General features: G+C 26.9%; 1 protein-coding gene across 1 annotated transcript; it reads right to left on the bottom strand.

Annotated features, from left to right (window-relative positions):
• Positions 1 to 7,671: 7,671 nt before the first annotated feature.
• Positions 7,672 to 8,445, bottom strand: LOC114374847 (chaperone protein dnaJ 11, chloroplastic-like). The gene has a single exon (XM_028332553.1). The coding sequence runs from the start codon at positions 8,184 to 8,186 to the stop codon at positions 7,881 to 7,883; it is 306 nt and encodes a 101-aa protein (XP_028188354.1). The 5' UTR covers positions 8,187 to 8,445; the 3' UTR covers positions 7,672 to 7,880.
• Between the last annotated feature and the right edge of the window lie 6,202 nt (positions 8,446 to 14,647).

Genomic DNA, 14,647 nt, shown 5'->3' with positions numbered 1-14,647 from the left:
TAAATGCAACTTTGATATCTCCATCACCGAACAGGCTTTGGAGTCAGTTTTTTATATCACATACAACTCATTTTCACGATAAAATCGATATATTTTATCTCATTTCGATAACAATGATTAACAAAATGAAATTAAAGTTTCGATTAACTAGGTCAAATACGGTAATATAAAATGGAATTAAATAAAATTATCATTATTCAAATATTTTAAGAAAAATAAAATAAAATATTTATTCCTTTATTTGATAAACTGTGAGAATAAGAACTAGAGAACTTACCTAAATAAAATTAAATTGAAATAGACATTCCAGTAATCAAACTTCTAAAAGCCTAAGGATGAATGCTCAATATTATCAAATTAAACCCCATTCAAGTTCACTTTTCATCACCAACCGAGGTGCACAGTCAAAGTTAAATGATCAGCATATAACCTTATTGAACCCTGCTCTAAATGCTTCCATTTTACGCATGCTTATCACTTGAAGAAAGAATACCATTTTGAGCTAAGTTTTAAGGCCTCATAACAGTGTCACATGGGCCTTTGATTCCTTGCTTGCTTGAGAAGGAGTGTATCAGTCCTTTCTGCTATTATGGCCTTGCAGGAATCACGTAGGTCCAGGATCTTTAGTTATGCTTCATCTTGTTTAAGTATATTTTAAGATAATGGAGATTACCAATTTATGTATATCACTTTAATTAAATTGGCTTATCATGTATGTTATGGGTATGGATGTATATGCTTTCCTAGTGTATGAGAATTAAACATTGGAGTGATTTAGAAGCATGTCTTATACACTGCTGTTGCAGAAGGAAGCGTAAGTGTCAGCGTATACAGTGTGAAAAGGGATGCTGAAAAAATTTAATTTTGAAAGAATAACTATAATTACTTTTACATAGCTAGTTATATAAAAGTTGGTATAAAATTATAACAAATTTTATAATTATAGGTATTTTAAATATTTTTTTATTTAAAAATAGTTATAGTTTTAAAATTATAACTAGTTTTTATAAAAATAATATTTTAAATAATTTATTTTTATTCATCTATAATTAGTAGTTGGTTTTAGATATAACTAGTTTACTTATCATAATTAATTATATATTCATATTTTAAAAACAATAATTAATTATATTAAATTATACCTATATTTTAAAAATTAAGTATGATTATAATGATAAGAGAAAAAAAGTTATATATAGCAGTAAAACTTTGCATAATGACGAGAGTAATAGGGAATCAAAATTTCAGTAGTGGTAATGTTAAATGACAATAGTACCCTCAGTTTTAGCGGGAAGTAAGTTTGTATTATTGACAACTGTTCGGCATAGGCGCAGACAGCAGCACTAGCAGTGTTTGATGATGCATCATAGGTGTGATTTTCTTTCCGCGAAGCAGCTGGTTATAATGCTTATGTGATATTTCAATTATTTTGATGATTGATTCTGAACACAAGGTTCTGGAAGCAATCAAATGAAGGTTTTACGCACATCCTCGATCGACGCTTAAGCAAACATGAGGTTGGATTCCTGCACTTGTTCCTTCATTTCATTCATTCTGATTTGTGAGCCCTAACAGCGAAGAATTGTGTGATTTGTGCAGGGAAATCGAAATGCAAGAGTCCTCTGACTTTTTTTTACTACCTGCTTGTTAGATTGACCGTGATAGGTGAAAGTTTCTTGAGCTATTGCTTGTGTGTCATCTAAGGACTTTCGGTGGAAAGAAAGTTTTTTCATGTATATCAATCATAATATCTTAAAATGAACAAATCTCTTTGATTAATCATAAATGTTTTTAGGACATAAAAAAAGTTATGTGATATATTTATTTTTTACTTTAATTATTTATCACACATATTAAATAATTTAATAAAAATAATATGATATTTTTATTTAGGAGATATTTGATAACTGAAAAGTTTTTACTTTTTTCATGAATTTTACATTAAGAAATTATTATTCTTACGTTTGGATGTAATTAATAAAAAAAACCAAGAAATTATGATTTTCACAAAATAATTTTAGTCAACATTCTCGTAAAAACATTCCTAGGGGGTCGGTTTCCCGAGTGGAGGGAAAATTTTAATCACGCAAAATGACTACATTATTATTTTTTATAATTACAAATAAGATTGTTATTTATTCAAAAGTTTTGGTCTCCACTGCTATTGTAGTGTATTTTTTTTTTTATATATTTCTACATTTTCAAGTGTTTCTCATTTTCCAAAATTTTTATATTTACCATTATCCTTATAAACATTACATGATATAAATTATTTGGGTTTATTTTTCTATTGTCATATCAATTTTAACTATAGAACTCAATCATTGGTTTCTATAATATGATTCTAAGAATACAAAGCCAAAAAAATAATAAAAAAGTCAAAGTTATGGAGGAGATTATTCAATGATGTATTTTTTAACGAAGGATATATTCATAAAAAGATCTCATATACACAAAAAAAATGATAATGTAACCAAGAATCTTTATTTCCTAAGAAATATATTAAAACTAACCAAATATATTTCACACATTTTCAAGAATCATAATTTTTCCTACTAATCACGATTCCTATAAATGATTTCAAAGTATGTAAAAAAATTTAGGCTATCAAATAGTCCCTTGTAGTAAAAGAAAATTTTGACTTGAGAAGCTAAGATTTTCACATCCTCACAATAAAGTTTTCATGTAAACCCCTCAAAAAATATTCCTAGAAAACCTTATTTCTCATAAATCTTATTTTTTAAAATAGGTACCAAATATGAAAAATAAAGATTCTCAATCTAGATTCTCAAAAAACTAAAAATTGTTTCTTACCAAACGCTCCATTAGCTTAACATCATCCGACTCATCAACTATAGACCTACTATATATATGTCTCAGCGTGTATATGTGTGTCTTTTTTTTTTTGTTGATTTCTGTGACAATTTTCTCAGCTTCTGTGACTATTTAGTAGTTTTTGTGAAAGTAAATTATTTATGGGATTTTTTTTGCTTCACTGTACTGTGGTTAGATGGTTCTGTCATACTAAGGAAATCAAATGTCATTTGTTGTCTGTTTTTTGCTGCCTAATCCACTCAGAAGTTAGATAGATACTTCAGTGCTTTTTGGTTTTGATAATTCCATTTTATTTATGTCAAAGAATGTGTTGTTAAAGTATTATTGCAGAGTTTTTGTTTATTTCGCCGCTAACTCTTATTTGATGTAATTGCTTTAGAGGCCAAAAGGGAACACATTCAAGACTCAGAGTTTGTGGTCTGCTTTATCTTTAACTCATGCTATGTCCTATTGAGATTTTTTTATAGTTTGAAGTCTGTTTAAGTTTCTTTGGTCTTTGTGTTTTGATTGTGTAGAACCCGTAGTTGCTGAAGCCATATTTTTCAACCATGAACAAGTTCCGGTGCATCCGATATACATAGATCCAGTAAGTGAACTTGTGTTTTTAGCTTTTATTTGTCCCTTGTGCTTCTGAAAGCCATATAAACTGGTAGTTTTGCTGAGTCCTTTGTTCCATACAAAAGTTTAAATAGTATTCAGGAAAGTATTTTTTGGAACTTATTGTTTTGTATTTTGAAAATTATTTTTTGGAATGATGTTTAGATTTGTATTCCATAAAGTACATTTCTAAATACAAAAATTTAACATCATTCTAGAATATAATTTCTGGAATAGTGATATAAGAGTATTTTTAGTATAGAGAGCATTCATGATAAAAAAATAAAATAAAAAAATAAAGGGGATGTACTTAGTAAAAAAGGAGAGTGAATATAGTAAAACAAATTTTAATGAGTTAATTAAAAAATAATAATTTTATAATGACAATTATTGCTTTGTTTATTAATGTCTAGCCCGCACTTGATTTAGACTTGAATATGTTTATTGAAGGACTCGAACTAGTATATTAGTTTTGAATAGGTTTTTCTTATTTATTAAAAATTCACTCAAACCGAATTAAAAAAATATGTGATTTGGTTTATTTTTTTATTTAAAATAAAATTTAAATTAAACTAAATCAATATTTTACAATTTAATTCGATTCAATTTTTGTGATTTTTACTTAAATATTTTTTTTCAAATTTTAAATTAAATTATATTAAAAAAATTGTTAATAATAATTTACTAAACTTATTAATACGTTAAACCTTCTATAATAAAAATCTATTAAATTTGAAAAAATAAAATGATATACATTATATATATAAATTCGTATCCATAACATTACAAAACGTTATAAAATGTATTTTTCCCATTTAACATGATTCTAACGCATTCTAAAAAACACTATTAATCATCAATAAAATATTGTTTGTTTCTAAAAAAACAAAAAGGAATATATATATATATATATATATGCGAAGGCCTTCACTCCGTTTTATTTAGCCGTGTGTAAGTTATTATCAAACATACATGTGATGGAAACAATATCCTATTTTTTTTAGCATGCATAGTGAATGTTAACACCTGAAAGTGGGTCATATCCCAACTTCCAAGACAATTGGTAAACAACTAGCTAAGGCTGGTGATAACTTATAAGAATTATATATGTATGCTATTTTCACTACCTTATAGTGAAATTCTGAAATTTATAATTAACGATTGAAATAGCTTCTCTTGTCGGTATAATTGTAAAATCAATATAATTAAATATAGTAGTTATTTAAACCATTATCCCTACTCAAAGATGGAGAGAATGGCCCGAAATCATATTCACCATTCTTCTAGGTATTTTTGTCTGCCTCATAAAGATAAAGAGACGGAAAAAGGAACAGTATACTACACAAGTATTCATATATCATTATTGAATAAAAAACAAAGGGATCCTGCTCAGGTTTACGTGTGTTTGTCAGACACATCTGCTACACTCACACATGAAGTTGAAGTTTTTTTTTAAAAAAAAGAAGTTAATTTCGCAATCACAATATGAATAAGGATAGATAATCATTAGGATAGTCCATCGACAACTGCAAGAGAGTAACCCTGGTTATATGAACGACTAATATAACGTTGAGAAATAAACATCATTAATAGTAAATAATGTAAGAAAAGAAAAGAGTGAGAGAATAAAAAGAAATGATGATGACTTAAAAGTATATGTTGTACGAGTTACGTAAGGAAAATTTTGTAGCAGAGCTTACCCTAATTTTAATTTTCAGAAAATTTTGTACGATGAGGCAGGGACGGGCCTACTTTCATGTGGCTGGGCCTGGACGTGGTGAGCACTGAGCACGCCCCACTCACTTGAAAATAAAATTGTACAGCTGTGTGTGTCGTTATCATTTTATCCTAATGAATTTATATATATTAAAAAAAACTTTCATTAAATTCTTACCTTTCCCAAATTCCAAATCTTATGTCTTCCTATGCATATGATAGCAAGTGCTGATTTATATTTATGAAAAAATTGGCTTAATCATTTTGATTTGAACACAGTTATAGTGTGGCATAAATTTCTAGTTCATTTCAGCTCTAGTTAGGTATAGTGTTGCTATATTTAATAATCTTGGTGTAAAGTTTATGAATTATTTATTTTGTCATTATTTAATTTTTTCATCAATTTAAATAAAATCTGAATTCTTAATTGTACTTATTAAAGTTTCGATCTCAGTGTTTATTTTTAAAATCTTAATTAATGAAGAATCTATACCATAATAAATAAATTACTGGAAAAATAAAAAATAGTAATATCCCAAGAGAAAATATAAAGGACTAAAACTTTAATAAAAAAAATAGAATTTATATCTTAATTAAAATGGAAAACAAAAAAGTATATTATATCAATGCTCGAAATAAACTATAAACTTGAAAAACCAAAGAATTGAAATATACTACCAAAATTTTTGCTGAGAAGGGAGTTCTTCCTCCTGTTGCCAGCATTTTCATGGTTCTGTTGTAATAGGAAAGAATCGCTTTCTGAATCTGATAGCTGAAAAAGATGCGTGAGAGAAAGGAAGTTGGGCAAGCCTAGCCCTTCCTAGGAATTGTTGTATTGGACCGAAATAGAACTTGAACTTCGTACGGGCTCGGCTTAACTTAACTAGGCCGAACCAAAACCACCGTTATTTTTCTATAGCTCTTACTATTTACAATCCTTTTCTTGCTAACAACACCCCCGTATCCCCAACCTCCCAACTACCCATTATACCCTTTTCCCTTAAAGATGGACAACCCTTTTGCTTTCTGAAAATATTTCCGAAATTAAATATACCTATTCCAAAAATATATCTTCAGAACTATAATTTATAGTTCTAGAGATATACTTCTAGAATATGTATATGTTTTTTTTATTAAAATATCACTTAAGAATTAAGATTATTGACGAGAAATACAAAAAAAATCATTGACAAGATAGATGTTTATCTTATACTCATATTTGTTAGTCTTATTTTTATCCTATAATTGGAGTTCTTTAAATCCTATCTAAAATCTTATTTTCTTTCTATTTTTATTATTTTTTAAACCATCTTCACTATATATTCTTTATATAATCATGTGTTTTCATCAATAACATAATATTTTATATTTTACTTCATGTAGCACTATGTTTCAAGGTATGTTAATAAGTAACTTCATTTATTATACACCTTAATTGTAAAGCAAAACTTTTGACAATATTTTTTTCCCTTTAAGTGCATTCATTCATTTTCTAATCCAAATCTATGTCAACGATTTAAGCCTTAACCTTGAACAACTCTTAAGTACTTTGATTGAGGTGTGATTTGTTATTACTAGAAATGTCTTTATGGAATAATGTATACCATTTGAGAAGTGTATCTTTGAAATTATAAATTATAGTTTTGAAAATATATTTCTGGAATAGGAATATTTAATTCCATAAATACATTTCTCAAAAGAAAAAGAGGTATACATCTTTAAGGGAAAAGGATATAATGGATGATTGGGAGGTAAAAAGGGAGTGTGGGGGTGTACATAGCAAAATTTGGTGGTGTAGGTAGCAAGAGCTTTTTCTATAATTTATAGGGATCATAAAAGTAATATCTCATTCTAGTCTCTATTTTATTCTCTCTCTTTTTTTAACTTCTCATTTATTTTTATATATTTATCTATAAAACATATAGATACATAGAGAGTATCTTTCTTTTACTAATACACCACAATGTTATTATATTAACGTCTTTCTGTGGTCTATGATGGATCTTTTTTTTTACTATAATTGTTAAATTAATCCTCAAATGTAATTTTAGGAAAAACTTAAACAAAACTCATTTCCTTTTATCTTTTTTCTTTCCTCCTTTGTTACCTAAAAAGAATAAAGGAAAATTGCACTCGCATCCCGTACTCTGTTGAGAGAAGCTAATTACAAATACAAACAAATCACCTTTTTGTAAAAGTTTTTTCTTGTGCTCTACTGTACAAACCATCGTGGATAGCTGTAAAATTAGAAAAAGAAAAGTTCACAAATTATGTACAGTACCTTCACATACAATCAGGATGAATGAGCAAAGTGTTTTTACGTATTCTTTTTATCCCATTTCAAAAAGCTCTTTTCTTTCCTAAAGGTATTTTTCTAAGTTTGTAAGTATTATTCTTCACTTCTTTGTCACGTAGGCAACCAATTTTGAGTGTTGACAAAATACCTGTTTGTATTTTGATGGAAAACACAAACTAAAATAGATGCTATAGACTATAGAGTTTGAATAAGTAACAACAGGGGTGTCTCGGATCAAATCAGCGTGGCATAAAATCACATGAAGCTTGAATCAGGAGATCCAGTAAGTATGGTGGAACTATACAGTCTAGGATAATATTGTGAAGAAGGATAACATAAATGAATGACATAACAAAAACTTAAAAGAAAAGAAGAAAAAAAAGAACAAAATGGTTAATAATAATAATGTACATGAGTAACATGATTACACGATCTGCTACCAACATTGGTCTGTTTCCCATTTCCTTGCACTTCCAGCATAGGAAAATGTCTGATTTCTTGCTTCCATATTTGCTGATCTTCTGTATCTATAGATTTCTCTGTCATATTGAGCTCGCTTCTCTGGGTCAGATAAAGTTGAGTAAGCTGAATGGATCATCATAAATTGGTTCGCTGAGCTTTCCTTCTGATTCATGGCCACAACATCAGGATGGTATGTTCTTGCCAGCTTTCTGTAAGCAGCCTTTATTTCGATGCAGCTTGCACCCACTGAAATACCAAGCACATCATAAAGGGAAGCCATTTTTTTGTTTTCTCAGCACAAAAACAGAGTCCTCTGTTTTCAGTTGTGGATTGAATAAAACTGGAAACAGTTTTTTTCTAGAAAAAAATGGCACTGAAGGGCTTGAGGAGTAAAGAAAACGTGTGGAACTGTTGGGAAGGAAGAGATTGAGGGTGGATAAGGCTTAAGGAGAATGATATGGGGAGTGTCTTTTTATAGAACACATGAATAATGACACTAGACTAGAGTGTGTATCAAAAATGAAAATGTAATATACGGATACATGTGAATGGCGAAACATGGCTGAGGTTGTACAAGTCAATGTTGGATCATGTTCTTTGCTGACTCATCACACTATTCAAATGGATAGACTTACCATTTTTCATTATGTGGTCCTAACTCCTTACCACTTGCTAAAATGCATTTATGGTTTACAGTTTTTTTAAGCTTCATATTTAATATGCAATTGATGGGTCACACTAAGGCTCAAACCTACAACAAGTCTTGGTAAAGCAAATAAAAAACCTACAAGTCTTGGTTCCAAAGTGAGGCAACACATTTGGATCTATAGAGGGAAAGAAAGAAATAACAGATCAACGGTAGGATGGAAATTTGTCAAGTATTTAATTGCACATTTGAAAATTTGGTCCAAAATGATTTTTGAGACAAAAGTAATTTTGTCAAAAAGGATTGAAACACTAATTTTTATCCATTAAATCTGTATTGAAATGCCGTTGTAACAATTTTAACTATAAACTAAATATACAAACAAAAAATAGAGAGTGGAAATAATTTGTCTTGGATATTCGTCACACTTCAATGACAGGTCTAATTCTAGGGTGCTGAGGTATATATGAATTAATTCAATTTAAAGCATATCATACAAATTGAATTTTAAAAAAGGGTATTCAAGAAGTTAAAAAATTAAACGAAATAATTCCTTATTGAATCGAGACAATTTTGAATTTTAATTTTAAAAACCATTCTAATTCGAGTTAGTTAAAAGTCTCGCATATATACAGGCTCAGGTGCATATATACATAATTACATACCTATTACGTGTGTGTATATATTATACTTTTTTTTGACAGAATATATATTATTCTTAAAAACTTAAATATTGTTTTAGTTTGTTATTTAGATGACTTATTTATATATTTATGATGAGTGTCTGACTATCTCCTTGACATCATCTTCAAATATTCGTCTAGAAGGATTTTGAAAATATACGCACCTATTGCCTTTTTCCTCCCATCTTATCACATAATAAAGGATCATTCATGTGCATCATGTTAGATAAAAATCATTTTAATAATAATTTGTAAATATTTAATATAATTAATAGTAAAAATATTAATTTAATTTGACAAAAACTCATAAAATATATGTTCCATAATAAAAAAAATACATAGATAAAATAGTATGTGAAAATTATCATCTACAAAAAATTAACGAAAAAATATTAGAGGTGAATTAAATTATATTTTTATATATTATCCTTATATTTATATTTAATCATATAATGCTTCAGCCTTCTTGTAATCTGTTTTATATTTTTAAAACAAGGTCTAAATCTGATTAAAGTAGAAGATAACAGTGCCAGCACGGCAGCACATGCAATTACAATTTACAAAACACGTTTTATTATTAACACAAAAATATGAAATGACATGAAGAGAAGAGACTCAACAAAAAGAACAGATCAAGCGCTATTTATTCTGTACGCACTTAAGTTGCTCTTGAATTTGATTGTCAGACTGGTGCTAAACAACACATAATCATTCTACTAGCTGAAATTTTATTTATTAATTTTATATAGGTTGAAAAATAAAATTAAAGGTTGAGATTCAAGTTTTATTCTCCCTCTAACAGCAGAGAATCCTCATCCTCCACGTATGAATATGATGTCTTCGATGACAACTTGACTTTTATTATTGAGCAGAACTGCAGAAGTAGAAGATGAGTATTGTACATAGTCAAAGTTTAATTCTAACTATTGATTCCGATACAAATTACAAGTGGCTAAATCCGGTCATTTTAATTATAATTTATTTTTTTGCTCTGCGTATCAGAGAAATCTTGTTAGAAGATGATATATATGTTAAAAGGAATTAATCCCCATAATAAGTGCAGTTGAGAAATACCGTAGTTACACGCACAAATGTTATATTTAATCACATATATATTATTATTGTACTCATGAATTTGCTTTATAAAATAATGGGATAAATATGTTTTTAGTTTTTTTTTTAATTCTTGAAGTTTCATATTGTCTAATTTAATCTCTATATATTATTAAAAATGAGTTTTAGTCTCTTCGCACATATTTTTCAGGAATGATGTTGATTTTTGAGAAATGAGTTATTGTTGGTTCTCACTTTTAATAACAATATTTTTTTCATACACACATTTCTTTCGTCTTAGTTGTAATAAGTTATTAAATTTGAGAGTTTATGCAGACTTGTAATAATTTTATAGACTCAACTCGTAGACTCAACTCATATATTCATAAAAGTCTACTTTATGTAAAAATAATAACAAAATATCTATAAATAACATACTAATTAAATATTTCAACAATACAATAAAGTAAAACAATAAATCATAAAGTTCAGAATATTTAAATAATCAAGTTTAGTAATAATACATCACTACTAGATAATAACTTGTAGAGATTAGAGTAGTAGTAGATCATTCTCATCGAATGCTTGATGTTATTACAGAACAATGATTTGATATTATTGAATGTGAGAATTTTATATTTAAGAATAACACGTTAAATGAAGGTATGTTGAATGTTAAATAGACAGAAAATAATAAAAAATGACTTACAATTTGATCTAATCTTTTTAACTTGCTAGCTCGTTGACTCAATGGTAAATTTGAGAGTCTATCGAGTTTACTTAGAGTTTATAGAGTTTACCCAGAGTGTACTAAAAAAAGAGTTTACTCACGAATCACTCGTAGAGTATAAGTGGACGGATAAACTCGTAAGAGTTAACGAGTTAACTCGAGGGTTTGATAACCATTACTTGTAAGAAAGAAGCTATCGATTTCAAACCACAACTCCTACATATAGACATTGATGAGAAATTATGTGAATTCATATACTTGCAACACAAACTGTTGAAGAATGAAGGTTAAAACAAAGATAGGAATGAAGTCGTTGAAAATTATGGTTCAAAATATTGAGGGACACATGCTAATAACTTTTTTTTAAAAAAAAATCATGTCATTGTAATGAATTTTTTAAAAATCCTCACAATCAATTCTAATAAAGAAAATTAATGTCATTTATTGAGAGAGACTAAAAACATATTTTTAATAAAGTATTGAGGCTAAAATTATGTTCAATAGGATATTTTAACTAAGTTTTAACTTTTTTTAATAATAAAAAAATTCATTTGATTGTTCGATAAACAAATTTTTTTCAGATTGTTTTTGAAATGCTAGCTTCTACTTTCTATTTTTTTATATTTTCTTTTATTTTTATCCTCGATATATTTATTCATTTTCTTGTTATCTTTTCTAAATAAATCATGATATTATTATGTGTCATTTTAAACTTTTTTAGTTACTTCAACAACTAATTTTACCTTACACTTATAATTTAATAAGTTAATTTTTCAGCTTCCAACTAACTTTCGAGTTGGTTTTGTCAACCATGATTTAAATTGATTAATATGAAATTTTAGAGACTAAAAAAAATGAAAATAAAAGGACTAAAAACAAATTTTTTCTCTAAAATAATATTCACTTAGGCATATATTTGTATTATAAAATATCAATATCAATTCTTAAATATGATAATATATTATGATATATTCTCATTTTTCTTTATTAAATTTATCATTATTTAATATTTTTTTATCTTTATAAAAATATTAAATTATTAATATTTTATTTTTTATGTTAATTTTTCATAAGTCTTTATTCAAATTAATTACCTTTAACTTTATAGAAAATTTTACTTTTTGTCACATATATATGTTGATTATTTTGTTTTACTTTTGTCAAATTATAGAAAACATTTATTTGCATATTTATTTATAAAAAAGGTTATATAAAAAATTGTCATTAACAATGCATTTGTCTATAATATTTATAATTAAATAATATTTATGTAAGCCTTATTTGAATTTAACTCACTTAACAGAATCCACGTAAAATTTATACAAGAACAATGGTTTGTTAATATTTTTCAAAACATAATTGTTTTGATGAGTACGAATATATTCAGTATGAACTACACACAAAAATATGTGTAGATATTTTAGTGGATAAATAAATAAAAACGGTAAATAATTAAACATGAATTTCGCGGGAATCATGCGTTGTATTTATCATATACAGTTTTCATCAAATTTATTGTATTTATCATGTCAAATTCATGTGTCTTTTAATGGTAGGATCAAAGATATTTCTTTCAAAAGGTCCTTCCCAGTTCCCAAAAAGAAGAAGAGGATATTCCTTTCAAAAAGTCATATTACACTTATGTTACATTGCAACATTAAATTGAGTCACAGTAGCGGACAACTAGATATAATGACTTGAAAGAAAATAAAAAGATTACAACATGATAAAATCATCCATAAATCAGCAAATAATTATTAAACCACTGTTACGACCCAAGTATTACGTAACTAGTTTATAAAATTTCTCTAAATTTGGTCACAAGTGACAAAGCCACGACACTTTTTAAAATATTGCACATTGATGTCTCTAGGCAAAATTGCAATCCGTAGGATCGAGTGAGGCTTATCACTGGAATTTATAATAAAAAAATTGAACTTTGTTACGAAATTAAAAAAATGAACTGTTTATTTGTTTTATAAAAAGTACAACCATTATTAGATTGGTTAATTTTTAAAAGTATTTTTTAGACAATTTTAAAAAAATTATTATTTATTGCTTTTAATCGTTGTGACAATTCTTAAGGGGTCTAGTACTTCAATCAATCAATTGTATAGTATAAGTGAATTATTATAAATTTTTTGATATTCAACTTTGATTTTTTTTTTAAAACTTTGATTCTTTTATGGATATAAAAAATCATTGTGATAACTAAACGGTACATTATAGTATCCGATTTTCAGAACATGTAACTAAGCAAGATTTTTGGCACCTCTGATTTTGATCTTCTTATATATAATAAGGATTTAACTCCTTTAACTTCTTATACATATAAAGTAAAAAAAAAAAGGGTTTATTCACCGTTGATTTAATGTGGGTTACATTAATTACCAAAAAAAATGTGGGATACATTTAAAAAATGCTTTCTTTAGTGGTAAATAATTTACTGTTTGGGATAGGTGTTCTTCACAGTTACGTAGTGCTTTGTAGCAGATGCCAAGGCATGGGCATTAGTTTCGGTTTGTGCTGTGTTCTTTTTACTTTCTTCATGGTGAAAAAAAATAGTGGTAAATACTTTACCCATCTCCCCACTTTAAAAGAATTAAATTTAAATAACTAAATCACGTAACAATGCATGATATATATATATATATATATATATATATATATATATATATATATATATATATATATATATATATATATGCATATATATATATATATTGATTTATACACGCGTGTTCATAATTTTTGAACTGATATTTTTTTTTATAAACTTCAATTTATATTTCCAGGATATACCCACTTCTTATAGCTGCTGTGTTATGCTGCTTCTTCTGTTTTAGCGTTTGCTTAAAATAAAATGTGCGTACAAATATGAATTGGAATCATATATTGGTATAGCCTGTTGTAGAAAGTTTCTCATAAAATTCTTCTTGACAAACATTTTCTAAATCGTGCTCAACTAGAATAGCCTGTTTTATTTTTTTGATTGAATTGTTTGAGTGAGCATTTATAATATTAATTTTAGTTAAGATTGATTTTAAAGTGAAATGATTTATGTTTAAATATTTTTATTTAGAAAGTTAGTAATGAAATTCAATACAATTTTTTTAATTCAACAGAAAAGTTGTTTACCTTTAAAAAAACACAAAAGTTATCTAAATTTATTTTCAACTCAAAATCAATTTTTGATTATAATTAATTTCTCAGCATATGTGAGTTTGGGGTAAGAAATTGAAAAAAAAAATATTTTACATAAAATTTATTTTACAAAATTAATTTTGGAATAAATTAATTTATGCTTAAATATTTTTATAATAAAAGAAAATTAGTAAAAAAATTCAATTTTTTAATCCAACACAAAAAGTATGAAAAAAAAAATTCACCCAAAATCAAATTTAAATTCAATTGTTCAACTCAAAATCCATTGCTTTGTTTTTTCTTTTTTTTTTTTCCATTACTTTGTTAATTTATTGACTATATCATCAACTGATCACAATAATGATAAGTTTACTTTGACTTTTGAGGAAGTGAATCTTCAAAAACATCCCTTGACTCACCACGACTTGTTCTTAGTTGCAAGTGCTTATTTTTTATTTGAATAACTATTCAAATCAGCATTTATC

The sequence above is a fragment of the Glycine soja genome, chromosome 11 (genome assembly GCF_004193775.1).
Source record: "Glycine soja cultivar W05 chromosome 11, ASM419377v2, whole genome shotgun sequence".
Lineage (NCBI taxonomy): Eukaryota > Viridiplantae > Streptophyta > Magnoliopsida > Fabales > Fabaceae > Glycine > Glycine soja.
This window is presented reverse-complemented; position numbering and strand designations above follow the sequence as displayed.